Source organism: Didymella exigua, assembly GCF_010094145.1.
Source record: "Didymella exigua CBS 183.55 unplaced genomic scaffold M421scaffold_9, whole genome shotgun sequence".
Lineage (NCBI taxonomy): Eukaryota > Fungi > Ascomycota > Dothideomycetes > Pleosporales > Didymellaceae > Didymella > Didymella exigua.
This window is the reverse complement of record NW_022984783.1, coordinates 618,480-642,874: the sequence shown is the minus strand read 5'-3', so window position 1 is coordinate 642,874 and position 24,395 is coordinate 618,480. Positions and strand designations below refer to the sequence as shown.

Sequence of the window (24,395 nt, the reverse complement as noted above, 5' to 3'; positions counted from 1 at the left end):
ACCGAGCCGTCAAGTGCCGCATCAGCAGTGAGTCATGAGCAGGACACATTACAATACGTTGCTCTTTTCATATCTAGCCCCGAACCGAAGGTATCCAGCAGCGAGCCTGTGACACCTCTTAATCTTCTTCCAGCTCCGGCAGGCTCTTGACCATCTTCTTCACACCTCTCTCTGCAAATAGTAGGGTCTTGTGCAGTTCGTAGTTCAGCTCCATTTTTCCGAGTGCCTCCATGGTCTCGCCATTGACCAGAGTTTCGCCATCTATGTTTTCTGTATCATGGACTTCAACATCTGCACCTAAGACTCTTTTCACGTTCTTGATTGCAGTTTCAGCGCCAATTTTCAGCAGCCTCGCTGTCTTGTCTACCTCCTCGGTCCATGCTTCTGCGACACCCTCAGGCTCAGTGTCTCGCATGCCAACAATTATCTTGTCTAGTCGATCATACTCGCCAATAAGGAGCTCAGAGGCCGTCAGGACGCTGGCAGCGGATTTGAAAACGACATTGCGTGCGATCTTCGTCTTGCCAAACGTGGAAGGTGTGCCTTGGACAGGGCGATTGGGGGTCTGGAGGGCTTTAAGGATGGCTTCTGTGAGCTCATTACGGCGGCGCATAGATGCTTGTTCACTGTAAGAATGAGCTGCTGTCTGCGTTTGAGGTGCCGGAGTATGACTGTGAGAACTTACGCTTGTCGTACACTCTGGCCGAGCAAGATCTTCAGCTCTTCCTGATCAGTCGCCACTCTTACTTTGAAATCCTGCAACTCCTTGTGGTTGGTCTTAGGCGTTCGGAGTAGTGAGGTCAGCGCGAGCACTCGCCTGGAACAAGGATCAGTATGCTCAGTGGCTGGAAGCTTTGAAGAAGAGACTCACTGGCTCTCGTCGCCCTCAACATCAGATGCACTACTCTGGCTGTTCGCTGGCTGCACTGCAGAGTGGGCCCTTCGACGAGCCATTGTTGACTCGGGAATAGATGAACGAATCCCGCAGTTATTCGTCGCGGTGTGGTGAAGCGGTCGCGGCGATATGTTCAACACGGTGGGGCGATGGTGAGGCGAGGTCGTATTATTTTGGGAAGGCATGATCCACCCTCACCGTAATGCGCTCGCTGTTGGGCCACGGTGATTAGTGATGAGTGCTCTGTCAAATGAAAAACGCAAGTTGGTGCCAGAAGCTTTATAAATTTTCGTAACCTAAAAGACCCCAGGCCAAATATACCTAGGCAAAGAGCCATCCTTTGCAGTCCATAATCAGTCAGCATGCAAATTGAAGCACGCCGCAGCCTGTAGATCGAAAGCAAGGGAATCTTGAAATGAGAAAAAGTAAAGCAAGCATGATGAGCATCCGTTTTGTAGCCCCCTCCCTTTGTCCTGTTGCAGATCCCAAAATGATGCAATCTTGTTGCTGCCGCAGATTCCTCTGAAATTGGAGTGAATCATCTATGAGCAAAGACAGTTAACGTCGATGTCAAAGGTCAAGTTCAGTGTGATTTATATGCCGCAGTCCATAGAATGGCGTGAAACAATGCACTCGTGAAGGCCGTGGTGTCGTGATCTATATAAGTATTGCCGCATATGCGAAGATGTGCAAACCTGGCAAGATGCGCTCGTCGTGAAGGCGATGAGATTACACTGGACCTACTTGCTGGCAAGGGACATGTTCTGCATACCAGCCAGGAAGGACTGGTTGTTGCTGTTGTTCGAGGCGGCAGCCTTGCCGTTGCTAGCACCCGAAGTGGTTTGTTGGCCATAGCTGGCACTACCAGTGGGCGTATAGGAGTTGGCGGCCGGGTAAGCGCGGTTATAGGCCGATGCTGCACCATAGTTTGAGCCTGGTGGGTAGTAGGCGCCGTAGTTCATGGGGCTGCCGCTAGCAGTCACATTTGGATAAGCACCAGCAAAGGCACCGTAACCGCCGTACATCTGCTGTTGGTACTGCTGACCTTGCGCCCAAGGAGGCATGCCGTAAGCGGCTTGAGGAGCGTAGGCCGGAAGCTGGTGAGAGAATGCGTAGTGTCCTTCATCGTAGTTGACTTGAGGGGCATTGTTGCGACCGCGGCCTACAAGAATTAGCCTCTGGTCTTGCAATAGCGCAAAGCCAGACTTACCATAATGCTCGTTAGAGCGCTGACTGTTGTTGCCGCCGAAACCAGGTCCTACGGGCAGTGAAGAGTTGTCGTTGCCCGGAGTGATAATGGCACCAGGTCCGATGGCCGAGGGTGGTGGAATCTGCATCAGACCTGCCGGGTTGACAACCGATGCAGGATTGACAGCTGACATCCAGATGCGAACCTTGTACTGCTTGAAGAGGTCGGTCACGAGGTCGTTGAAGTTCACGTACGACTCCGCGTAGTAGAAGTAGGTAAGCTTGTGGTAATCGCTGAACTCATTAGCTGCGTTGATTGAAGAAGTACGCTGCTTTACTTACGCTTGGTATTCGGCATCGAGGACCTCCATAGGCAGCTTGTGGTCAGCGGCCTTCTGCGCGCCCAGGCGCTTTGCTTTAGCTTCTGAGCCCTCTTTGTCGCGTAAAGCAAAGATCTCGTGCTGTTGAGCAAGGCGCTTGATCATCTTGGGTTTGGCATCTTGGTCTTGGTTGCCAATCATGCCACTCAGTTGAGGCTGATTTGGGTTGTTGGACAGGCCGTTTGCGCGCGCAAGAGCACCGAGCATGCCGGAGTCGTTCTGAGTTCCTGCGAGAGAGTACTGGGAGAACATGACCAGCCAGCGGAAGTGCTCCTCGTTAGCCTCAGCTTTGTACTTCTTCGCATCTTCAAGGCTCACATCCGCATGAGCCACCTGGCCAAGGTCGCAACCACGGTCGCCCTCAACCATTACCAAGTCACCACGACGAATTTCAAGACCGGTATTGTCGTAGAGGTAGTAGATGTCAGCTCTGGAGCACTTGAATGTGACAACAAACAGACGACGACCTGGGCGACCAAGCACAGGCGGAACGGCGTAAGGGTTGGTTGTATTCATGGCCGTATTGGGGACAATGGGGTCCGGGTGAGCAGCCGAGATTGCTGAGGCGTTGATAGCGCGAGATGCGGGGCCATAGCCTGCGAAATATGCAGCAGCATCGAATTGCTCTGCTTCTTCAGGTGAGTGAGATGCTTGTCGAGGGGACATCAGGCTCTCATCTTCTTCTTGGGTGTTGCTCAGTGTAGTAGAAAGAGGCATGCTCTGATTGAAGCCACCATAGTGAGCGAAAGAGTGCCGACGTCCCATCGCTTCCATGTTGAGGTTGTGAATATTGCCGGTCGCCCACTGCTGCTTCTTTGGGCTGTCCATGATCTCTTGCTCAGGCTCGCGACTCAGAATGGAAACGTGCTCACTGAAGCGACGGGTTAACGAAGACGGAGGCAAGGTGTGTGGAGCGACCTCGTGGTCTTCGTGCTCTTCAATCGCGTAGTCGGCGGTACTACCATAGGACATACCACGAAGTCCGGCGGTCGTCTTGCGACGCTGTGGTGGTGGCGGGTGCTGATGAACAGGAGAGCTTGTGGACGTGGCGCGATTGCGTGCACGTGCACTCTCCATGGCTGCCTGTTTGAGTAGAGCTTGCTTTTGTTCGCGTTCCCAGTAGCCTTGGGGGAGGCGAACGCCGTGGTCAGAGCTGTTAGTCGAGTCGACCTCGTCGATGTCGTCTTCGCGTAGTTGCGAGAGGCCAACACCAGGGTCACCAAGCAGACTGGGCTTGGAAGGACGGTGACGCACGCCTGCTGTTGTGCGCACGCGCGCGGAAAACTGACCAACGGGACTGTTCTCGATATCACCCTGCCCGATGCTGTATGATTGAGAGCGTACTGCCTTGCGGATGGGGTTCTGCTGACTGAGAAGAAAGCCGATGCCCTCTTCACCTTCTGGCGCCGCTGGTGAGGGCAAGGACCTCTCACTGGGAAAGTGGGCGGACGTAGGCGATGGGACAACTTCCTTGAGACGACTATTGGCTTGGGTGTTACTGAAGCTGGAGGTGTTCCAGGGAAACGCAGAGGTACCAGGGCGAGACTGACTTGGCAGCTCTAGTGACGGAGTGGTGGGCTGTGAGCCGGCAAACGAGACTGACGGCAGGGAGAACTTGCGATTGGGCTGAATGTCTTGTAGCCAACCAGATGAGGGCCTGCGACCACCAGGGTAGCCGCCAGCAGGACGAACGACTACGGGCACGTGCTCGCGATCGTCATCGCTGGACGCCAGAGCATCGCTGTCAGGTGTAGGTCTGCGAAGCTGGAGCTTCGACTTGTCGAGTGCAGACCCTCCAACAGTGAGGTTGCCCTTGTAGGTTGAAGATGTCATCTTGATGGTTTGTTCAGTCTTGCACTGGTCAGCAGTGTGATGCAATAGCTTGCCAATTATAAGAGCGTACTTTGGTGCAGAAATAATGATTCTAGTTTTCTCTTGAACAACGAGGTCGTACCAAGTGTAAAGGAGGTTTGCAGAAAGTTCTTGTAGTTTGACGATGTGACTAGGGTTGGAAGTTGCCTGATGTCGTCGAAAAAGTCAATCGTCAGCATTGCTATGAAGGGTCACGAGAGCGGAAACGAAATGGACCAGGTAAGGGTGTCATGGACAGCCACGTATGATGCACAATGGGAATGATCTATCGTGCACCAAGCCAACGGCGAGCAAACGCGTTGCAGCTTCAAGACCTGGGAAGCAGGTGACCCGTGATGCCAATAAATACCGGTAGACACTCACGTCGAGCACCGGAGAGGACTGCAAGTTGAGAGGTGAATACTTACAGGAGATTGCAGCGATGCTCACTGCGAGCTAAGGAGTGGTGGAGGGTTCGCTGAATGACAGCTTGATGGGGTGAGGACTGAAGGAGGCAGGAGCCGAATCCACGCTAGCTAGTGGGCCCAGAAGAGTGTCACCGGGCGGACGTGGTGACGGTCAGATGGCAGACTCGTGTCGTTTGCCGCTGGTTTTGAGGAAGGAGCCGTGGGCGCTGGAGAGATATGGAGTATTACTGTTGACCGAGGATCGTCTTAGCAGGGTACAACAGAGACATGAAGACTTGATAGAGGAAGCAGATAACAGAACATGTATCCAAATGATGCAGTACTGCGTGGTAACGTAGAATCTGCTTGCTCTTCTCCATGCTTGATCGTGCTCGTGATTGCGCTCGACCCTGTCGACGTCCATCTCCGCACACCGACAACAGCCCTCCAACAGCGCGAGGTCACAGCACGGGATAGATGCCGAATAACCTGCTAGAGCTCTGCGATGGTCTCCTGCATACTTCGGACGTGTCCAGGCGGCATCTTGGGTGACAAATGCACGTCCGCACACAGCACAAACTCCGCGCGGCAGCCTTCGCATACCTTTCTTTTCCTCAAACGACCGCCTCCAAGCCACTCCATACTTGGGACATCGATTGTAGAGGGTGAAACAAGCGAAGGAACTGAGACTGAAGAGGGTATATGGAATGAGAGTTTGCTTACCTAGGTGATAATAGAAGGGCGTCTACCAAAATTACGCATCGGCGGGGTATCGATGTACAACACGGTCTATCAAATGTGGCGGCAGTTTATCCTAGATGTCTGTCAGTATGTTTACTCGACTGCGTTCATGGCACACTCAGGACAAGGCCTGCAGAGCAGAGGCTGCGGACAGCCGCAGCATGGGAGAATGAGAAGCTGTGGCGCACAGCTAGGGAGTACGTACCAGACAATCTATCTCACCAAGGTAATCGTAGCCTCTAAGAAATCAGACCCGGTCTGAAAGGTAACTTGACTACAGTCAGCTTCGATCGATACGACGTGGCAACCGCCAAAGTCCGGGGCGGCGACAGCATACCTCAAAAACGTACACGAACGAGCGCCAAACACTTGCCCAATCTATCCCTACTTTTCTTGGAAGAGGAGATGATACTCTATAGTATCAGCCGCTGCATGGAACTATACAAGCCTGCAATCGGCGAGGAGGGTTCGCAGCTGAGGAATGTGGGGAAGCGCCACGTTCTAACCCAAGCCTGCCCAGTCTGTTGCGGGCCAGTGGTTGAAGGAATAACACGCGACCACTAGAGCGGGCACATCATCGCCCTGTGCCTCGAGCGACAGAGGCAGATAAATAAGTCGTGAGATAGTGGCCAGACTGGCGACAGGAGGTCTCCTTGGCGCTGGTTCGAAACGGTTGAGATCGGAGCCGCGGCAGACACCCTGAAGTTTCCTGAGCTTTGGCAGATCAGGAGAAAGGTCGAGGGCGACAGCGGTGCGATCAGCGTGTGGCGTTTCGAGGACAGCCGGCAAGAGAGGCCAGGGCTGATGAGGAGATGTCTTTGAGCGTAAGACACCTGTGACAAAGAAGCGGGCAGAAGTCAGAAACACGCAGACATCCAACGCCTTTGAGGCTTCTGCAGCTCGCACGGCTGGCTCAAGGATCAGGGGCTTAGGTGGCAGATGCGCGACGAAATGCGGAGACGGCCAGACCGACTAAGGCTAGCCCTGCGTCTTTCAGGCGAACGCCTGCAAATTGCTGCGCTGTTGGGGGTAGCGAAGCCGCACGCGACGGGGAGATACCATCGAATCATTGGGCCCTTGTCACACGTCTGCAGCACCTCTCAAGAGTCTCGTCTTTCTCTCCCCAGTCGAAAATCATCTTCTTGCGTTGACCGGCAGTACGGAATCATTGATGGGGGTTTGTCGCATAGATGAGGTCAATCGATAGACCCCTCTTTCGTCCCATCCAGACTCCGATAAACTCTGATGGACGACGTTCCTCTTTACAGGGCTGTATGTCGCTGCATGCCGGTCTGCTTCGCTTCCAGCGCCATCGTTCACGACCCCGCCCAGCGTAGGTATGCGGTAACAGTGGAGTTCCAAACAGGAAGTTCACCAACGGTAGGAACACTGTCACGCGCCATCGCTCAACCTAGTACGGACACCAGGGACATTAGCCTCTCGATGCTGTTCGATCGTCGCATCGCCCCGCGAAGATCCAGTAACTTATCATGTCCGACTTGCGGTGCCTCCCCGTTCGACAACACTACTTCGCGTGTCCAAACACATAGGTGAACGGTTCCTGGAGCTAGCTCTGGACGACACTACACTCCAATGATCCTGAAGACAGTTCGCGAAAACCTTTCCAATTGTGTTCATCTGGGTGACACAGCGTGCCCCAAGCTGGTGTCGAGCACCTGAGCACGACATTTTCCCCGGATGGAAATTCTTTCTCGGCCCTTACGCATTGCAACTCGGCAAATCAATCGTTGATTGGAATGCTGTCAACCCCGCATTTCCCTGAGATGCGTCGATGCTCCATATCCACACCCAAGCTTTTCGGGCAGCTCCAGTAAGCAGTGTGCCCGCCCGGGTGGCTGACGCCGAGCTCCTGAATCGACAAGGTCGATATCGAGACTCTATGGGTCTCCACGCGGCCAACTTCGCTCGCATCTGTGCCAAGCTTGCGCTCGAGCCTCGAACACTTCGTTGTGGTGTATTGATGTATACTCAGAATCAGTGGGTATCATGTCGAGTTACTTCGATCTTGCACAGTTTAGCAGAAGTGTGTTGTCGGCATGCGCGCCTTTTAGTTGATGGAGCCTTTTTCGTCTGACAGGACGGGATGTGAGGTCCGGGTTGACATCCTGTTCCTTGCCAACCCCTGCTTCGCTTCAGGAGCTATCAAGTTGGCGCCGTGACAGTCAGACCGCGTGCGCCCGCCGTTTAATTCCCTGTTGTGCCCTGTTCTTCGTGAGTCAAACAGATGTCCGCGGAGATTTGCTTGATTCCGCAGGCGCAGGACCACATCTTGTCGTCGCCAAGTTATCAGCTTCCTTCAGCTTTCCTTAAGCAATTGTGTCTTCTCGGAGGATATGGAATCCGTTATTCGCTCATGTATCGTCGGAGTTGAGGCGCTCACGTTAGGTGTGAGTAGCATAGGTCTTTCGGTTGGTTTGGCGGCGCAGGACTCGCCTTCAAGGTCTCCGGAGAGCCCATGTCTCTCGTTCATGTCAAGGTTTGTCCTTTGTCAGCTGTGAATCTTGAGAGGGGTAATGGGTTTAAGCAATAGAGTGTCGCACTTGCGCTGCGTGCGGGTGGTCTGCACATCGGTAAAGAGGAGGTAGTCGAAAAGCGGCTCGTGACTCGGGCAATGCGAGAGTGGCGCAGGTGGATGTGTCAAGAGGGGGGCCCGTTCCAGTTTTCGCGAGGCGGTTTCGAGTGAACAAGTTAATGGTAGGAGGGATTGCAAGAGCTGCGTGTGTTTTGGGCTCCTGCAACACCATCAACACCCTGCCGTCCCGCAAGAACGACTACACCACATCTTGAGAACCCAAGAGCGCAAGAGGAACTTCAGCATCAATCAAAGGCACTTCCCCCAACCAAAGAGCCTGCGAGCCACATACAACAAGGGCCGCTACTCAAGTCGCAGCTCCCCAGTTATGATACGACTAGGCAACAGTTCTACGCCGCAGCCAACGACAGCGCTTCGACCCCAACCTTTCATTTCACAAGACCGAGGGCACCGCTGTCTGGTTGAAGCCCCCATTCCACTGTGTATGACCAACGTCTCGCCCCGGCTCCTCTCTCGATCAAAGAAGATGGATTTGCACTGTGCAGGCAGAGCCTGCTCATGACTGCACTTAAACAAAGACCTTATGTACCAACGACCATTATGCTTACATGCCCAAAAGAAGACCATCAGCAGTCATATGACGTTACCTATTCACCACCCCGCGCGGCTCCCTCTTAGACGCCAAACTGCTCCCCGATCCAATAGCGCTCAGCCTAAGCTGAACATCACACATGTTCGTACGCCCTCGTACTGGCCAACTCCGTCATCGTCGTTCTGCCAATGCAGCATCACTGTTGTCTCCTCCAGTGCAGTCGCGGCGCATGGCACTTGCGGAGTGGCGTTTCACTCCGCAAAGTTTTGCCTACGAAATCATTGAAGACCCAGACCTACCCCCCTGAGATTAACACCCACCGAGATTAGACGCGGAGGCCGCGCTTGAGGCCCTGCCGCTGGGCATGACGGGTCCTCAAGTGGTAACACTTCAAACGAAGTGACAATTTGGCAGACGTATATGAGCTCACGTTACATACGATACTTTGAGCATACAGATGGTATGGACTTAGCATCCAGATCGAGTGCTTACATCTTCGTGTTGAACTCTATAACGCGTACAAAGGACTTACCCTTCGTACCACGTAGTTCTAGAACCTACATGACTCCTCGAGACGTGGACGCCAGCAATCGCTGCGAGCAAGTTTGGATGCGCGTCGGTATCTGCTGTTCAGCGACAACACTCCAGCTTGCTGCCATGTTGCACGCTACTTGGAGACCAGAGTTGTTGCATCAAGCCTGGTAAGCTTGAAATTGCAAGGGCTCTCGATTCTGATCTCAATTGCGACATAGTCTGCTATCAGTAGCCCGATTGTAATAATATCTGTGTAGGAGTTCTATTTGCAGCTTTCGTAATATTGAAAGAAACGTCTAGCATGACCAGCCCATACTGCTAGGGTATTCCCAATTCGTAATCATGTACTCGCAATGTTTTGTCTGTGCTTATGGTACAGCAATGGTATCCTTTGGACAATTCGAATGCGTGTGCATGTCACTGCAGGCAAGACAGGCAGACTGATGTAGCGAGGGAGCTGTGCAACATCATGGCGGTTAGAGCCTAGCAGACGACCCTGATGCCGTTCACGATCTGAAACGTCATGAGCGCACGGTGACCTTTCAGCCTCATGCACGACCATGCTCAGGAGGATCACAGATTGCTGGGGGCCCATAATTGCGGCCAGCGTGTTGACGAACAGCTCGATGACTCCAACAGTTCGCTACCGAAACTAAGAGATCTAGAATTGCTAGGGTTCGCCGACGTTCCAAAATATTGGAAGTTGTCATACAATGGTAAGACAGCGCGCCTGACGTAGGCGCTTGCAGTAGCTTCGTCGGAGAAAAAGTAGCTGGTGTTGTGAGGTGAACGAAGGTCTCGTCCTCAAGCCGCTGCAGGGGCTGCTAATGCTGCCGATCCCTGCGTGACCTTGCATCATCAGTCGCTGGGTGTCGACACCCACGCGCCTGTCACAGGTGCACCCTCCTCTGGAAATTAACAGAACATGGAGTTTGGGGTTTCCGCAAGGCTCCTCAAACTCATGCACGGCAGCCACTGCATCCTTTGTGCGGATCATTGGAACCCATCAGCTGTTCGCGAAACTCGAGAACAGGGGTGATCGGCCTCAAGCGCCTGGGAACCCCCGATCCGGAAGGGGGCGGCGCGATTTCGCCCAAGCACTGACGTGACGTATGTTCTCGATGACGAAGGAAGCCGCAAGTCCCGCCTGTCGTTTATATGCGCAGCGCAGCTCCCCCGGTAGATCATCTCACATCAGCCTCCTGTATTTACAGCCCCATATTCCGCATCCATCTATCAGAAGACAATCCAGTCTTTGATCGCCACATCACACAACGCAACTCTTCATCCTCAAGCACATCACATAACTCAAAATGGTGTCGCGCGTATTGGGTATGGGCCTTCGCGCCTTCCAGGTTTGTGCATCCTCGAGCCATCAAAATGGGTTTCGCTAACAACTCCGTAGCTCTTCTGTGCTGTTATCGTCATAGCCATGGCCGGCAACAACATCGCACGCGCCACTAATGGCACACACTCGATCATCAACTACACACTGTTCGTTGGTGTATGGTGGCTGTTCACCCTGCTGTACTTCCTTCCCACAGCCTTCATCGACAAATTCGCCATTCCCATCGTTGATATGGTTATGGATGGATTGAGCGTGCTCTTTGGCTTCTGCGCCGCTGTCGCGCTACCCGCCTACCTTGGTGCTCACAGCTGCTCGAACAGGGTATGTCATTTTGGTAATGCGGCTCTAAATACATCATCTGACAATTTCGCAGAACTACACCCTGAACAATGGTGTCACCAACAGCTCGCCCAGCCTTGAGCAAAATTGTCGCCAGGCTCAGACCGCGACTGCCTTCCTCTGGTTCGGCTGGGCTGCGTTCGTTGCCACCCTTGTCTTCTCCGCTATGGCTGGCAAGGGCGGTGCCGTCCGTGGTGGCATCCGCCGTGGTGGTCCTTCCATGAGCCAGGTTTAGGAGACCAATACTTGTAATGTCTATTCAGATTCGTCATGGAACACGCGGACAGATTGCGGGGATGTCTAACATCGATTGAATCAACGTTAAGCATGCGAATACCCTGAGGACAGTTTGGGTGTGCTGGAGCTCACGTCCTGCATATGTATTATATTGATGACGGACATAATATCGTATGGCGCAAGTCGCAAATGCAAAAGGTTGGGTTGGGCATACCTGGAATCACAAGACACGGTTACGGCGTTCTGTAGTATAATGACCAACACGAATTTTACGATTTACTTCAAATATGTGCTACCGCATCGCTTTGCATTCATTGACTGGGTCTACTATCTGTAGTGAGCACGCGTCAAGTGCATACGCACATGTGTGGATTGCAGAGGCGCATTACAATTATCTAGATGTGATGAAAGAGATTGAGTGTTGTGATGATGATGAACGTGCACCGTGCATTGACACGGCAGGTGTATTCATGTTGAGGCGACTTTTAGTCTTGGCGAATGTGGCCAAAGCGAGTGTTTGGGCGGAAGGCGCACTGTAAACAACACCAACGCTCCTGCACTGCTACGATCCCGGCCGACGCGCGCATCACTTTTTGGCACAGCTATTCCTCACGACCACAGCATAGAACGATATGATCAGCTAATCAGTCCGCTGTTGCTCTTTCTGTCATTTTTTGCCCTTTTGCGACGCGTGTCCATCGCCGTTGACTGTTGACCCCGTTGCCGCCGCACACACGTTGCGATCACATTCGACATGACTGCTTCCCAGAGCAAAGTACCCGCCATTGGGTCAGCGCAATGGATCCTCGAGGAGCGACATCAGTCGAATGATCTTGTGTCACAAGAACTGGAGGATTTTGGCTTCTCTGTGCGCAATGAGCTGGAATGGCTCAACGAACACATGACAGACATCTTTGCCAAAGATGGGCAGTACGTCGCGCATCACACGCGTAGAGGCGGCCATCGCTGACATCTCAGTAGACACAACCTAGATGTATTCAAAACACCTGGAAAGCTACGCGGCAAGACACCTCACACAACGCGCAAGAGGACCGTTGCGGAGCCAAGACAGGTGCGCGTCATGAGTACCTCTCAATCCCAGTGTATTGACAACCAACAGCCTCTCGCAAATCTCTTTGCAGCAGATCTGCAACAGCGCACAACGCCTGCTGAGCAGAGCCTACGCGAGATCGCTCAGAGAAGCACAGTCAAGTCGAAATTCCAGATTGCCGAAGACGCCGAAAACGATGCCCCAGTCCAGTCCCCAATGCCACCAACACCTTTAGCGCGACAGTTGTTCACGAAAGCTACAATCAAAGACAGAGAGCAGCCCATTGACAGCTTCGATCACGAACTCTCTGACGAGCGCTCACCACCGCAGTCTGCCCCTGCGCAATGGGCGTCGTTCGATACACAAGATACAGCCTTCAGCTCGCAAGCCAATGCCATTTTCTCGCCTCCACGAACACAAACCACACAAGCAACACAATCCTTCAGATACTCGATACACGATCTGGAAGATGAAGAGACCGAAGACAAGGACGCACCAGAAGACTCGTTTGTCTCAGCAAAGGATGTGTTCCGCAGCAAGACAGCATCAAACGAGGATTTGCGCGAGCAAGCCGAGCTGAACGACGCGCTTCTTGATGAGGATTTTGAAGAGGATCTGAGGACAGAAAGTCGCGGCACAGTCGTGCATCACGACATTGACGCAGAAGAGGAGGACGAGGATGAGGATGATATGCAAGACATCTCACTTTTCCCGAAACCGCCTCGCGTTGTGTCTGATGCCTTCAGCATTGGTGCCGAAACCTACGATGCCCACGACACCGCGAATCGCCACGCCCTCACACCCGAATTCTTTGACCCGTCAGACATCGATCATTCCCACACCCCAGCCGGGCCTCCGCCAGCTTCATCCGAACGAAGCGCACATGATGACACGATTGCTCACGACGACGTTCAGGATGAGATGGAGGTCGATGAAGAGCCCACGCCGTCCGAGCACTCCAGTCCCGTGAAGCCGCTGGTTAGGAAGAGCAGTCTCACGTTCGCCTGTCTACCCGCGCGAGAGCCAATCCTTCCCAAGAAGAGCATGGGACGAACAAGCCAGATCAGGCATACGGGAGGAAAGAGTCTAGGAGCGTCGCAGATAGTGCAACCGTTGGATTCTCAGCACGACGACTTGGACATGGACGAGGACCACCGACTTGGATTGCAGCGCGAAGAGTCGGAAACAACGAAGACGCACAATAAGACCTCTACACAACGCCTATTTGAGCGTTTTCAGATGCTCGAGCAGCACGCACCGCCGAAACGAATCAGCCAGAATATCCTGTCGCAGTCTTCGCGGCCCTCGGTCTACCCTACCACTGCTTCACAGCCGAAGGAGGTTGCTGCGCCAGCGCACACATCGCAGTCGCAACCTACATACCCCACCCTTCCAGCCGAACCCGAGAAAGATGAGGCTGAGGAGGAGGACGATGACGATTCATGGATCGCGGCGCCAATCAAAACAACAGCGCCCGCTAGCAATCCTGTTAGGCCTCCGATCAACAAGAGCCACACTGTGGCTTCACACTCCTCACCGCACAAGTTGAAACCGTCACCAATTAAGCTGATCTCAACCTCCAATCCTGATCTCTCAGCAGCTGCGGACTCAACCACTCCGGTTGGCTCCCCAGCTGGTAAGAAATACATGGATGCCCCACTTAGTGCTTCAAAGGCTAAATTCTACTCAGCTCTTCGCGCAGCGAAGGACAAGCTTATCGGTTCCACAGCGGCGAGTGCCCAGGTCAGGCTCGAAGGCCTTTCTTCCAGCCCCAGACGACCAGAATTGCAACCTGCACCTTCGTCAGACGATCTTCCGAGTAGTCCCAAGCGGACTGAGCGGCCAATTTCGATATTTTCCCATATGCGATCACCTTCAAAGGACTCCATCAAATCTGCCAAATCTACCAAGTCTGCCAAGTCCGCAAAGTTGGACAAGTCTGCAGAGGCCCCGGGTAGCCCGGTAAAGGAACGCAAAACCCGCGGTTCTACAGAGCGCGAGAAGGCCAAGGAGCGAGTGGCCCGGGAGAAGGAGTTGCTACATAAACAGAAGAGCGAAGACAAGCTCAGAGAGATGCGGGAAAAGGAGCAGACCAAAGCTGCGGCGTATCACAAGAAGACTGCGTCCGCGGCAGCAATTGCGAAGGCACCCTCTCAGATGTCATCTCAGACCAGCCTCAAGCCGGCTCCTCGACCTGACCCCGTCCGACTGAACTCAGCCCCCGAGGATCAGGGTACCGATTCCGCCGATGAGATGCCACCGCCACCTCCCCCGAAGAGCTTGCTTCCTACCTTCCCTACAACCAAGGTCAGGCCGCCTAAGAAGCTTGTGAAGCCGAACAGCAAAGACGCCCTTTCGAAGCCTCAGGAGCCACAAAAGATCTTTATCAAGAACCAGTACGCTCGAGCACCTCCTCCAGCCGCTCGTCCGGCACCTGTCACTGCGAAATCGACCGGCCCACCCACGCTTGGCAAATCGACCTCAAAGCCCATTGCTGCTACATTGTCGAGGCCCGGTACAGCAATGGCCAATAAGGTTGCACCATCAGCAAAGTCGGCACCAAACACTCTTAAAGCACCCCCTCCTAAGGCATCTCGACCCCAGCCGCAAGCCGCTGCAAGCTTTGAGAAGGCGAAGCCTCAAGCACCACAGCCTCGTGCAGACCTTGCAGCTGCTCGAGCTCCCACAACCCTAAGGACTGTCCAAGATGCGAACTCCATTCGTGTGCCTCCAGTTAATACAGCCAAACCCCCCAAACGAGCTCTCGATAATGATACAGAAACCATACAGCGCCCACCCAAGCGGCCATCTCAGCTGAAACAAAACCCTATCACACCTGGACACCCCTCGCAATACGCCAAGGGCAAGATTCCCGGCTTAGACTCAGCCCACGCATCGCATTCGAAGCCTATACAGCCGTCAATGCAGTACCCGAACGGCGACGACATCAAGCTTCCCGAGATCATGACTGACAGCGAAGACGAGGACTCTGATAACGAGTTCGAGCAACCATCCTGGGTAAACACACCGAATCTGCGGGAGATGCTGTCCACACAGCAGCTCATGGACCCTGAGGCGATCTTTGGGCCTATTGCGCCCCTGAACATGGAGCAGGTGTTCCCCAATAAGGAAAGGCACAAGAGGTTCCGTGAGAGAACTTCGAGTGCGTACTGGGTCCACGACCAGGTCACAGACGAAGAGAAGAGGAAGGAGAGAGAAGCACGTGAGAGGCTGGTGCGCGAGGGTGCGTGGACATACAACCCCTCCCCGAGGCCCACACCAAGGGCAGGACCCAGTCATTGAGTGCTGTACGCTTGTAGATATGACGATACTGTTGGATTTGGCGGGTAATGGCGGTCAGCGCGCCTTTTGCATTTGTTGTCGTGGTTATGGCGTTTCGGGACCGCACAGCATCAACCTTGACATGGTTGCTTATGATGGCATGGCGTTTTGTTTACCATTGCATAGACTTTCCCATGGAAAGTAGCATTCGAATCTGATCACACCCTTCTCCCATTGGCAACCCAAATCTATATTAAGAAGCGTGGTCGAGTGAGGGGTTGACCCTCTGAAAACATATACCTACCACGAAAATCAGGCGATTGAACCCTGGAACTGCACGAACCAATTAAAGATTACGCACACATGAACCTTCCGGGCACTTGCTACCAGCTTTCGCACGATAGCTTTGTCTGCAATCCCAAATTCAGCTCATATCACACTCTCGTACCTCCATTTTCTCAGACAAGTCATTCAACAAGAGCTTTCAATGCCATCATGTCAAAGTGGTCTGAGTATTCCAGAGAGTGGAGTCTATATTGCAGTTACGACTCCAGCCGTCCACAGGATACAGAACGCACGTCTCAGCAAGAAGTGCCTCACAACAGTGATACGCTCTCGACAGACGTCCAGCACGAGGATATGGCCTCCCGTCCTGCATCTTCTTCGAGCTCCGACTCGCTCTACGCCCCACCATCACCGCCAAATCTACGTCGCGTTGCGCAAGTAGCCCCGGTTTCTCATTACACATCTCTTCACGATGTCCCACCCCTCAGCCTCAATGGTGCCATTGATCCTACGGCGCATCGTGGAATGCCTACATCCACGAAAATATCACCAACAATCGTCCGTCCTCCTCCTTCCTCCCACTGCTACCAGCGTCCGGCAGGACTCACATGTCCCCTACCAGAACCGGTACACAGAGATATTCTCAGGGTCGTGAACAGGTATCCTCCACCTCTTAGCGCCTCTTCTTCCACTCTGATCGATGGACACTCAAGAATCCACCTGAAGGGAAAACCAACCAGAGGCAAGATTGACTTCACTGATCCGTTTGCGGAGAAGAAGTACGAACAGCCCAAGACTGATTTCCAGGCGCCTATGAGCGAGAAGCGCAAGCTCAACGCTGATCTTTGTGACGTTGCCCGAAGGCTGGAGACTGCCTTCGGGGCAGAGAAATGCCAGCAGAATCGAGGACTGACTCCAACAGTGGAGACGTCGTGGTGTAACAAGCACTACAATTACGACACCTGTATCGCTACAGCGGAGAAACGCGATGGATTCAAATGCCTTTCGCCACTAACTCCTGCCGTCTCCGATTTTCCACCGCCAGGTAGGGTGTGGGCTGGGACGATTCGCCTTCCCAATTGCCACTCATGCAAGAACAACTGGAGCATACGCCACCTCCACGGCATTGAAGAGGAGCGTGTTCACCAAGAGTCTCGGAAGAGGCAAGCTGAGGAGCAGAAGAAGGAGCAAGAAAGGCAGCGTTTGCGAGCGGAGGAAGAGAGACTGAGGCGCGAGACGCAAACGACACGGTTCTGGCCCGACAGATCAGCGGTCAAGAGCCCACTGATTGTGAGGTCTCCGACGACCACTTGGGTCGAGGATGTGCGCGCGGTGCGCCCAGATCTCTCGATGCCGGTAAGTGCTGTATTTTGCTGGCGCGATTGTGTGCTGATGTCCTCCAGACTCCGCGGAAGACTGAGCCCAAGGCCGCACCTCCGTCTGCGATGGCCTTCGCTCAAGCCGCCGCGAATATCGTGAGTGCTGAAGCCATCTTGCGGCGATCATACATTGACTACCTCCAGGCTTCACCAAAGGCCGACCCAGAGGTTGAGCCCAAGTTTGCAACTCCGTCTGGTGATCGCGCGACAGCAAGCGCGGCAGCTTTCGCTCAACCCTCGCAGCTTGTACGTGACAAATCAAAACTGCGTTGACTATACGCTGACTGCCTCCAGGCCTCGCAGAAGACGGCACTGTTGCCTAGGAACCTCCTTCCGCCTCCAACGCAGACCGCACACAAAGAGAAAGAGAGGCTTAGGCTGCGGATGCATAGCAGGATGAAGCTTCTTGCTGTCCAGCAGCAAGCAGACGAGGACGCACAGTGGGATAATGTCGATCTCAGCGACGATGAAGAGTGGGACAAGGTGGCGGCTGATGAGGGTGCTGATTGGGAGGTGCTTGAGAAGTAGACGAGGATGGGTGGATCTGCTATTGCCTCGCTTTGCGAGACGTTTGCATGTTTGTATACCTCCGCCATCATGTATCATCGCTCATGATCAAGCTGCGGTTCGTTCTGCGCATGAAGCTTTGGCAGGCTCGTTTATTGCTGTTCTCAGCTCTGCCAATTGCTGATTTTAATGGTTGGAGTTATACACAGCAACGCTCTTCAAATGCACTGAACATATCACACGGCTCTTGTTTACAATTGACAATTTCACAGAGTTCAACGCAATTGTCCTTGGCCAGATTCGATACGCACCTGCTTTTCTCGCCCCAACGCCAATAGTCACGCCTCGCGATCCCTCGACAAAGCAAGCAAGAAAACCCTACTCTCCTGAGACCCACAGCCCAAAACCCACACCCCTGACCCCTGATACCTAGCCATCTCCTCGCAATATAATTAGCGTCACCCGTCCAGAGCCCCTCGCCGCGCACCGCATCCCCGGGCCCCGAGAGCGCCGGTCCGATAGCGATAGGGCTGCATCCAGACCCAGACCCAGATGCAGACCCAGACCCACTCCGAGCGCTCGCTACCAAGTCGCAGAGCCCACGTTGGAGCCCACGTTGGAGCCCACTTCGGAGACCTTGGCGGAAGGATCGACAGAGTTGACTGGAGGTACAAAGCATCGGGGCTGTCGGGGGGTCAGTCGAATCGGAGGGTGAGAGGGCTCGGCCGACGGCTCGCGAGACAGGGCAGTGGGTGCGAGACGGTCCAGACTCTAGAGGGAGTGGGCGGGAAGCATCGATGGGATTGAATTGAGCAGCACCGATAATCGGTGGGTATCGTGATGTATGCGCACGTAGGTGATGTATGCGCACGTAGCTGATGTATGCGCACGTAGGTGATGTATGCGCACGTAGGTGATGTATGCGCACGTAGCGGATGTATGCGCACGTAGGAGATGAATGCGCACGTAGCTGATGTGTGCGCACGTAGGACATGTATGCGCACGTAGCGGATGTATGCGCACGTAGGGAACAGGAAATTCAATCGGCCTTGAGTAGTGGTGGCGGAAAACCAAACAAACGCCCATCAGGACTCGCTATCCGGTCCGCAATGGATTGCGCAAAGTACTTCGTACAGCGGCATATTCAGGCCTTGCGGCCGAACATGCCCTTGAGACTATTCTTCAGCTTCCTCCCTATGCCTGTGCAGTCCTTTTCGTTCTTCTTGTGACCCTTCTTCAAGTCCTCCTTGCTCGTGCTGCGATCTGTCGCACCTCTCTCCTGATTCTTCATCTTGCCTTCACTCCGACCGCGCTTCTTCTCCTCCTTCTTCTTGCGCTCGTTCATGACGAACATGCTAGTCGGGCGCCGCTTCAAGCCCGGTCCGTCAATGACGCCTGAGTCCCACAGACCAGCAGTCGTGATGGGGTTGAAGGCCGATTGGGTCTTGCGCTTTCGGTCCGAGTCCGGAAGCTGCGGTGATGGGAGGAGCATGGGGGATGAGAGTCCGTCGGCTGAGGGGCGGATGACGGTGGGTGGGAGTATGATCAGAACTGGAGGTCGCGGAGGAGCTTCTGCCGCAGGTATTCCAGATGGCGATAGCTCGATCGGTGTGGGAAGTGCCAACTGCTTAAGCCGCACTATCTCCTCACTGCGTTTGTTCTCCTTGTCTTCTTCGGCCTCTGAGAGAGTCTCGACCTGTGACGGAATGCCGTATCGTCTCTTCAGGCTGCCCGTCATGCTGAAGAGATTGTGTGTTCCAGTAGAGTTTGCGCGACGTGGGCGAGCCTTGGTAGCAGGAGAAGAAGGAGCCATCTCAGCCGACATTGGCGAAGCAGGAGGCTCCATGGAGAAACTTGCGTGGCGGTTCAATCTGTGCGAAGTATGCCGAAGCAGCTTAGGAATAGACTTTTCCGTGTCGTCCGTCGAGGCTGGAGATGCGGAGCGCGGCGATTCAAGGAAGGACATGGACGCTGCGCGGCACATTGGGTGGCGAATGCTACCAGAATGGTTGAACGAGGGACAGAGCGGCAGGCTGACATGCTCGTAGTTTTCGTGGAGAGACGAGACCCAGATGCCGCTGACCACAATGAAGCGTCGCAGTGCCTCTTCGGTCTGGATTGGGAATCGGTCGGTGACTTGGAGGAAAGAGCCGGCGTCGATGCTTGCAGGTGTGAGTGCGGGCGAGGGAGGAAGGTGCGCACCAGGTGTTGAAGGCTGCGTTGCGGCGGGCATTGCATACGAGTCGTTCACGTCGATGCGGGTTCGCGTCATGCTGGCAATGATGGGATGGCGTCTGGAGTTGGCGTCGATGGTGCTGAAGTTCCACTTTGCGTCGTCTTTGGCGGGTGGGAGACCAGGTGAGGGCTGCGAGGTCATCGACTGGCTGGAGATGCGTCGCGAGTTGGGAGGCTTGGTGACCCAGCGCGCCTTCATGGCCAGGCCGTGTTCGTCGAGCGAGGTGAACTCGTAGCCGCCGTTGGCCATGGCGACGACTTCCCAGCGGCTCGTTCCGTCGTCCATGCAGATCTCCGTGTGGCTCACGACGTGACCTCTTTCAGCCTTGGCGGGGCAGATGACGGCGACGACCTCTCGCGACCCCCATCGTTCGTCGTCCGACTTGTGGTCTTCGTCGGTGTGGCCGTATGCGGCAGCCCTGACAACGAGCAGGTCGTGGTGGCCGAGCCGCTCCCGCGTGTTGAAGGCGCGGGCCAGCCGGCGCGTGGAGCGGGGCGCGAGGAGCGACAGCGGGATGACTTCGTAGACGGGCTTGGGGCGCTGGGCGGCCAGGACCTGGTGCAGCTGCAGCTGCACCTTGGGGCGGATGTGCAGCTTGGAGCGCGGGTGGACGGTCGGCGGAGGGTGGGCGATGATGTAGGACGTCTTCGGGCGCGGGGCCTTCTTGCGGGGCCTCTCGCCGGCCACTGCGCTGCTGCCGGCGGAGACGGGGCGAGAGGGCGCGGGAGAGGCGACGTGGGTGGCAGCGTTGTAGGGAGCGACCGCAGGAGAGGCGGCGTCTTGCGTGGGAGCCGCCGGCGACTGGGGCTGGCAACGCAGCACGGAGCTGAGGATGGACAGCGGCATCTGCGCCAGCGAGTAGGCGCCATTGCGAGCGTTCGCCGGCGAGGGCAGGCGGCGGGGCGGAGGTGCGTCGTGGCCGTGGCCGTGGTCGTGGCCGTGGTCGTGGCCGTGGTCGTGGTCGTGGTCGTGTTTGGTGGGCGTGTCAGCGGTCAACATGTCCAGCAGCATTATTGCACGCGCTCTGGGCTATCGATGCGGCATGCTGGCGGCGGGGTCAGCTCCTTCTCTACTGTACATGCGCAGGAGGGCTCTCCGAAAGGGGGGAGCATAAGCAGCTGGCGGCCGTGGCCATATTTGAGGGCCGCAGTCCTGACTCCGGTGCGCCTGGAGGTTTGAGGCCCCCCAGTCTCCGCCAGAGTGCGCAATCTGCTAGGGCGCCAGTGCGCAATGCTCACCACCCACGGTCTGGCTACTTACCAGCCACAGGTACCTAGCAGCGCGCGGATCTATGCAGGGAAGCAGGGACGAAACAGCCACTGGTAGTCTGGCACCCGGCACGCGCAGCAGAGGTACCGCGTGTCTCAGGTCTGGATATGTGGCAAAAGGAGATTGCCCGTCGTGCCTCTGCAGCTTCTTCAGCAAAGGCCGTGGACCATGCACGCGGATGGTCGGCTCTGCAATTCCCTCATCGCATGCTCACAGGCTCACCCTCACTTCTGCTCGTGAACATCGGCTTGGCCGTGGTCCGAGGTTCCCACGCACGAGGCACCTCCAACGCCGTCATGTCTCCCGGCCCGTTAGCGCGGCCATGATCCAAACTACACACAAGACGCAAGTGCTCAAGCACGCTGCACGGACTGCTTCTCGATTCGTTCATCTTGTTTGTTTCAATGCAACGATCCATCGTCTCCTGGCTGCTTGGCCATGAGGAAGGGCCGCGTAACACACCGCTGAGGACTTGACCTGCAGCGCGAGTGCGCGCATGTTCGTCGTATGCGTAGCCTCTTGAATCTCATTGGCTGCCAGCCGTGTCACGGTAAGCTCAAGCGAGCTGCAAGTCACCGATATCGATAAACATGCTTGGACCGTACAACCTCAGCTCCAAGAAGGACTCGGCCATGCTCAAGAAGGACTCGGCCATGCTCAAGAAGGGCTCGGCCATGCTCAAGAAGGACTCGGCCATGCTCAAGAAGGACTCGGTGATGCTCAAGAAGGACTCGGTGATGCTCAAGAAGGACTCGGTGATGCTCAAGAAAGACTCGGTGGTGCTCAAGGAGCTTGAATCGAGATTTGCGCTGCAGTGACTAGACCAACAACAGAGATTGCTGCACACCAGAAAACTCAACTGCGAACATCCTCACCGCTCGCCGAGCCCGCCGCACCAAACACCCATCGGCCGATCTCTGCATTGTCTCTGCATCCCGATTATTCCCCGCTCTCTTGCAACTTCTGCAAACTCGTTCCAGCTCCTGTTCGCGCCCTGTCTGTTCGTCCGATCGGTATCCGCTGTCATCCGCTTCCCGTGCACCGCGTCAAAATTTGCGCCGGCGCCGACCAGCTCGTGAAATCGCGATCACTCGCCCAAGCGTTGCACACCCGATCGTGACGAATCATAGTTCGGTTTGCATGTCCACTGCGACCGAATTGGCCATCAACAGCGCTCGTGTCAGCAGCCTCACCGCGATCAAGCCATCATGTCATCAGACGAGCGCCAGTCGGAACGTGGCATTGATGCCGTACGAACATCGAGTCACGGTTTCAGTAAACATCCACTGGCCGAAGACCTGATCGCATGGTTCACCCGAAATGGGGGCTGGATGAGTCCGGATGTCCACATTGTTCACAACGAGTCTCAAGGTCATCACATGCGAGCGCTGAGGCCCACAACACCAGAGGTGGTGGCCTGTCCGTTGAAGCTGACCCTATCGAGCCTCAACCTAGACTCTGATCAGAAAGAGGTGCTACCGATCACGAGCCCTCTACAGCAGTGTCGTGGCCGAATACCTGACCACATACTAACCTATCTGCTCTTGATTGAACAGCGCAACAAGGGCAATGATTCGCCATGGCACCACTACATCGCGTGTCTACCTGCGGTGGAGAGCATGACCACCCCTCTCTGGTTTGGTGAGGAAGACGTTGCATTCCTTGCCGGAACCAGCCTGGCCCCTGCTCTCAAGGAGAGGAAGGCAGACTACCAGAAGCAGTGGGAACACGCCGTTAGCGTGATAAGAGAGGTTGGTGTTGCCTGGGCTGATGAGGTCGACTTGTAAGTGCTCGTAACGGTGACACTGACTGTCTGTATCCGGTGCCAGTAGCTAGATGTCAACGGTACTGGCTGGTAGGCTGCCCGTCATAGCCTTCTACACCACTCTTGCCACTGGACGATGCACATACTTGGTAGGTATATACTAATGCGCTCCAGCGAATCCCTTCTCTGGGCCGCCACCATATTTACATCGCGAGCATTCATCTCGACACACATCTTGCCTGAAATCGAGACGGTACCGATCCTCTTCCCAGTCGTTGACATCCTCAACCACTCCGTCACGGCCAAGGTAGAATGGGACTTCAAGCCCCACCAATCCTTCACCCTCCGATGCCTTGACAGCTCCGACTTCACTGTCAACGAAGAGCTCTTCAACAACTACGCCCCAAAGCAAAACGATGAGCTGCTCCTCGGCTACGGCTTCTGCCTCGAGAACAACCCCATTGAGCAGTTTGCCCTGAAGCTCGCCTTCCAGCCCGAGCTCATGCAATATGCCACGCAGGTGGGACTGATGCAGCCGGAGAGCGTGCCGTTCGGCATGGACACATCTTTCCTGCAGACAGACCCGAACAAGGAGCAGCACTTCCTGCGCGCCAAGGGACATCCATTCGGACGATACGAGAACCATATCTCGTTCTTCCGCGGCATACCCCCGTACATCGTCCATTTCTTTTTCATCCAAACCGTTCTCTCTCTCGATCTGGATCTCGCCAACATCAACATCGCCAAACCAGGAGAGCGAATCACCCTCCAAGTCCTCACCCTCCTCCACCAAGCCCTCACCCAGCGCAGCTCCACGCTCCCACTCACACTCCCCCTGGAACCAACAAACACCAAGCAACGCTTCGCAAAATCCTACCGCGACGGCCAAGCCGCCGTCATCCACGCCGTGCGCTCCGACCTCTCATCCGCAATCTCCACCCTCCTGATCCCCAGCACCACGGCCCTCCCCCCGCGCTCAGCCCTCCTCACACAACCCAACGGCCTCGCAGCCCTGCGCGCCGAGTACCCCGCCGCAGCCCTCACCTTCGAAGCCGGGCTCCGCAAATACAATCTAAACGACGCGCAGGACGACCGCCTGGTCTGGTCTCTACTACTGGTGGCCTACGCCGCGCTCATCCTGACCAACGCCGAGAACGCCGGGGCGCTCAATTCCGACTTGCTCGCGCGTCTCGCGAGTGCGCATCCGCTGCCGCGCGTCGAGGATGGGATTGAAGACGCCGAGACGTATGGGTTTCTGGACGAGCATCTTTGCGATTTCTTGGTGTTGGAGGGCCAGCAGGGGGGGCTTGGGCCGGGCGATGTGCTGGATGATCTTGGCGTTACGTTTGTGAAGGGCCCGGATGGGGCGGGGGCGTTCATTAGCGAGCCCACGGAGAACCTGGGCGTGCGGTTGATCATGTGGGCGATGAGCGTGGCACAGGCTGATGTTGTGTCTGTTGCTGGCGAGAGGACGGCGGAGATGTGTTTGTTCGTCAGAGGGGAGGGAGAGGGCGTGTGGCTGTACGACGAGCTGGAGGCGTGAAGCTGGCATCGA

At 55.3% G+C, this 24,395-nt stretch overlaps 8 protein-coding genes across 8 annotated transcripts; 5 read left to right on the top strand and 3 right to left on the bottom strand.

Annotated features, from left to right (window-relative positions):
- Positions 1-52: 52 nt before the first annotated feature.
- M421DRAFT_419156 (uncharacterized protein) lies at positions 53-821 on the bottom strand. The gene is made up of 2 exons (XM_033592025.1): positions 680-821; positions 53-639 (listed from the first exon to the last, which is right to left on the bottom strand). The coding sequence occupies exon 2, from the start codon at positions 611-613 to the stop codon at positions 119-121; it is 495 nt and encodes a 164-aa protein (XP_033450362.1). The 5' UTR covers positions 614-639; positions 680-821; the 3' UTR covers positions 53-118.
- Positions 822-1,635: 814 nt separating this feature from the next.
- Positions 1,636-4,296, bottom strand: M421DRAFT_3868 (uncharacterized protein; the record flags this gene model as incomplete). The annotated part of the gene is made up of 3 exons (XM_033589918.1): positions 1,636-2,057; positions 2,106-2,377; positions 2,426-4,296. 3 exons carry the CDS (start codon positions 4,294-4,296, stop codon positions 1,636-1,638), a joined length of 2,565 nt encoding a protein of 854 aa, XP_033450361.1.
- A 5,998-nt stretch (positions 4,297-10,294) lies between these two features.
- On the top strand, positions 10,295-11,353 carry M421DRAFT_419148 (uncharacterized protein). Its single transcript, XM_033592024.1, has 3 exons — positions 10,295-10,497; positions 10,548-10,811; positions 10,864-11,353. Exons 1-3 carry the CDS (start codon positions 10,456-10,458, stop codon positions 11,062-11,064), a joined length of 507 nt encoding a protein of 168 aa, XP_033450360.1. The 5' UTR covers positions 10,295-10,455; the 3' UTR covers positions 11,065-11,353.
- A 275-nt stretch (positions 11,354-11,628) lies between these two features.
- On the top strand, positions 11,629-15,663 carry M421DRAFT_419147 (uncharacterized protein). Its single transcript, XM_033592023.1, has 3 exons — positions 11,629-11,996; positions 12,048-12,138; positions 12,187-15,663. Exons 1-3 carry the CDS (start codon positions 11,821-11,823, stop codon positions 15,418-15,420), a joined length of 3,501 nt encoding a protein of 1,166 aa, XP_033450359.1. The 5' UTR covers positions 11,629-11,820; the 3' UTR covers positions 15,421-15,663.
- Positions 15,664-16,038: 375 nt separating this feature from the next.
- M421DRAFT_3865 (uncharacterized protein) lies at positions 16,039-17,591 on the top strand (the record flags this gene model as incomplete). The annotated part of the gene is made up of 4 exons (XM_033589917.1): positions 16,039-17,040; positions 17,088-17,159; positions 17,208-17,309; positions 17,358-17,591. 4 exons carry the CDS (start codon positions 16,039-16,041, stop codon positions 17,589-17,591), a joined length of 1,410 nt encoding a protein of 469 aa, XP_033450358.1.
- Positions 17,592-18,714: 1,123 nt separating this feature from the next.
- M421DRAFT_59651 (uncharacterized protein) lies at positions 18,715-20,805 on the bottom strand (the record flags this gene model as incomplete). Its single annotated transcript, XM_033595700.1, has 1 exon — positions 18,715-20,805. The coding sequence occupies one exon, from the start codon at positions 20,803-20,805 to the stop codon at positions 18,715-18,717; it is 2,091 nt and encodes a 696-aa protein (XP_033450357.1).
- An 895-nt stretch (positions 20,806-21,700) lies between these two features.
- M421DRAFT_419145 (uncharacterized protein) lies at positions 21,701-21,935 on the top strand. The gene has a single exon (XM_033592022.1). It carries the CDS (start codon positions 21,708-21,710, stop codon positions 21,891-21,893), a length of 186 nt encoding a protein of 61 aa, XP_033450356.1. The 5' UTR covers positions 21,701-21,707; the 3' UTR covers positions 21,894-21,935.
- A 348-nt stretch (positions 21,936-22,283) lies between these two features.
- Positions 22,284-24,383, top strand: M421DRAFT_100056 (SET domain-containing protein; the record flags this gene model as incomplete). Its single annotated transcript, XM_033586477.1, has 3 exons — positions 22,284-22,303; positions 22,352-22,858; positions 23,015-24,383. 3 exons carry the CDS (start codon positions 22,284-22,286, stop codon positions 24,381-24,383), a joined length of 1,896 nt encoding a protein of 631 aa, XP_033450355.1.
- Positions 24,384-24,395: the final 12 nt, after the last annotated feature.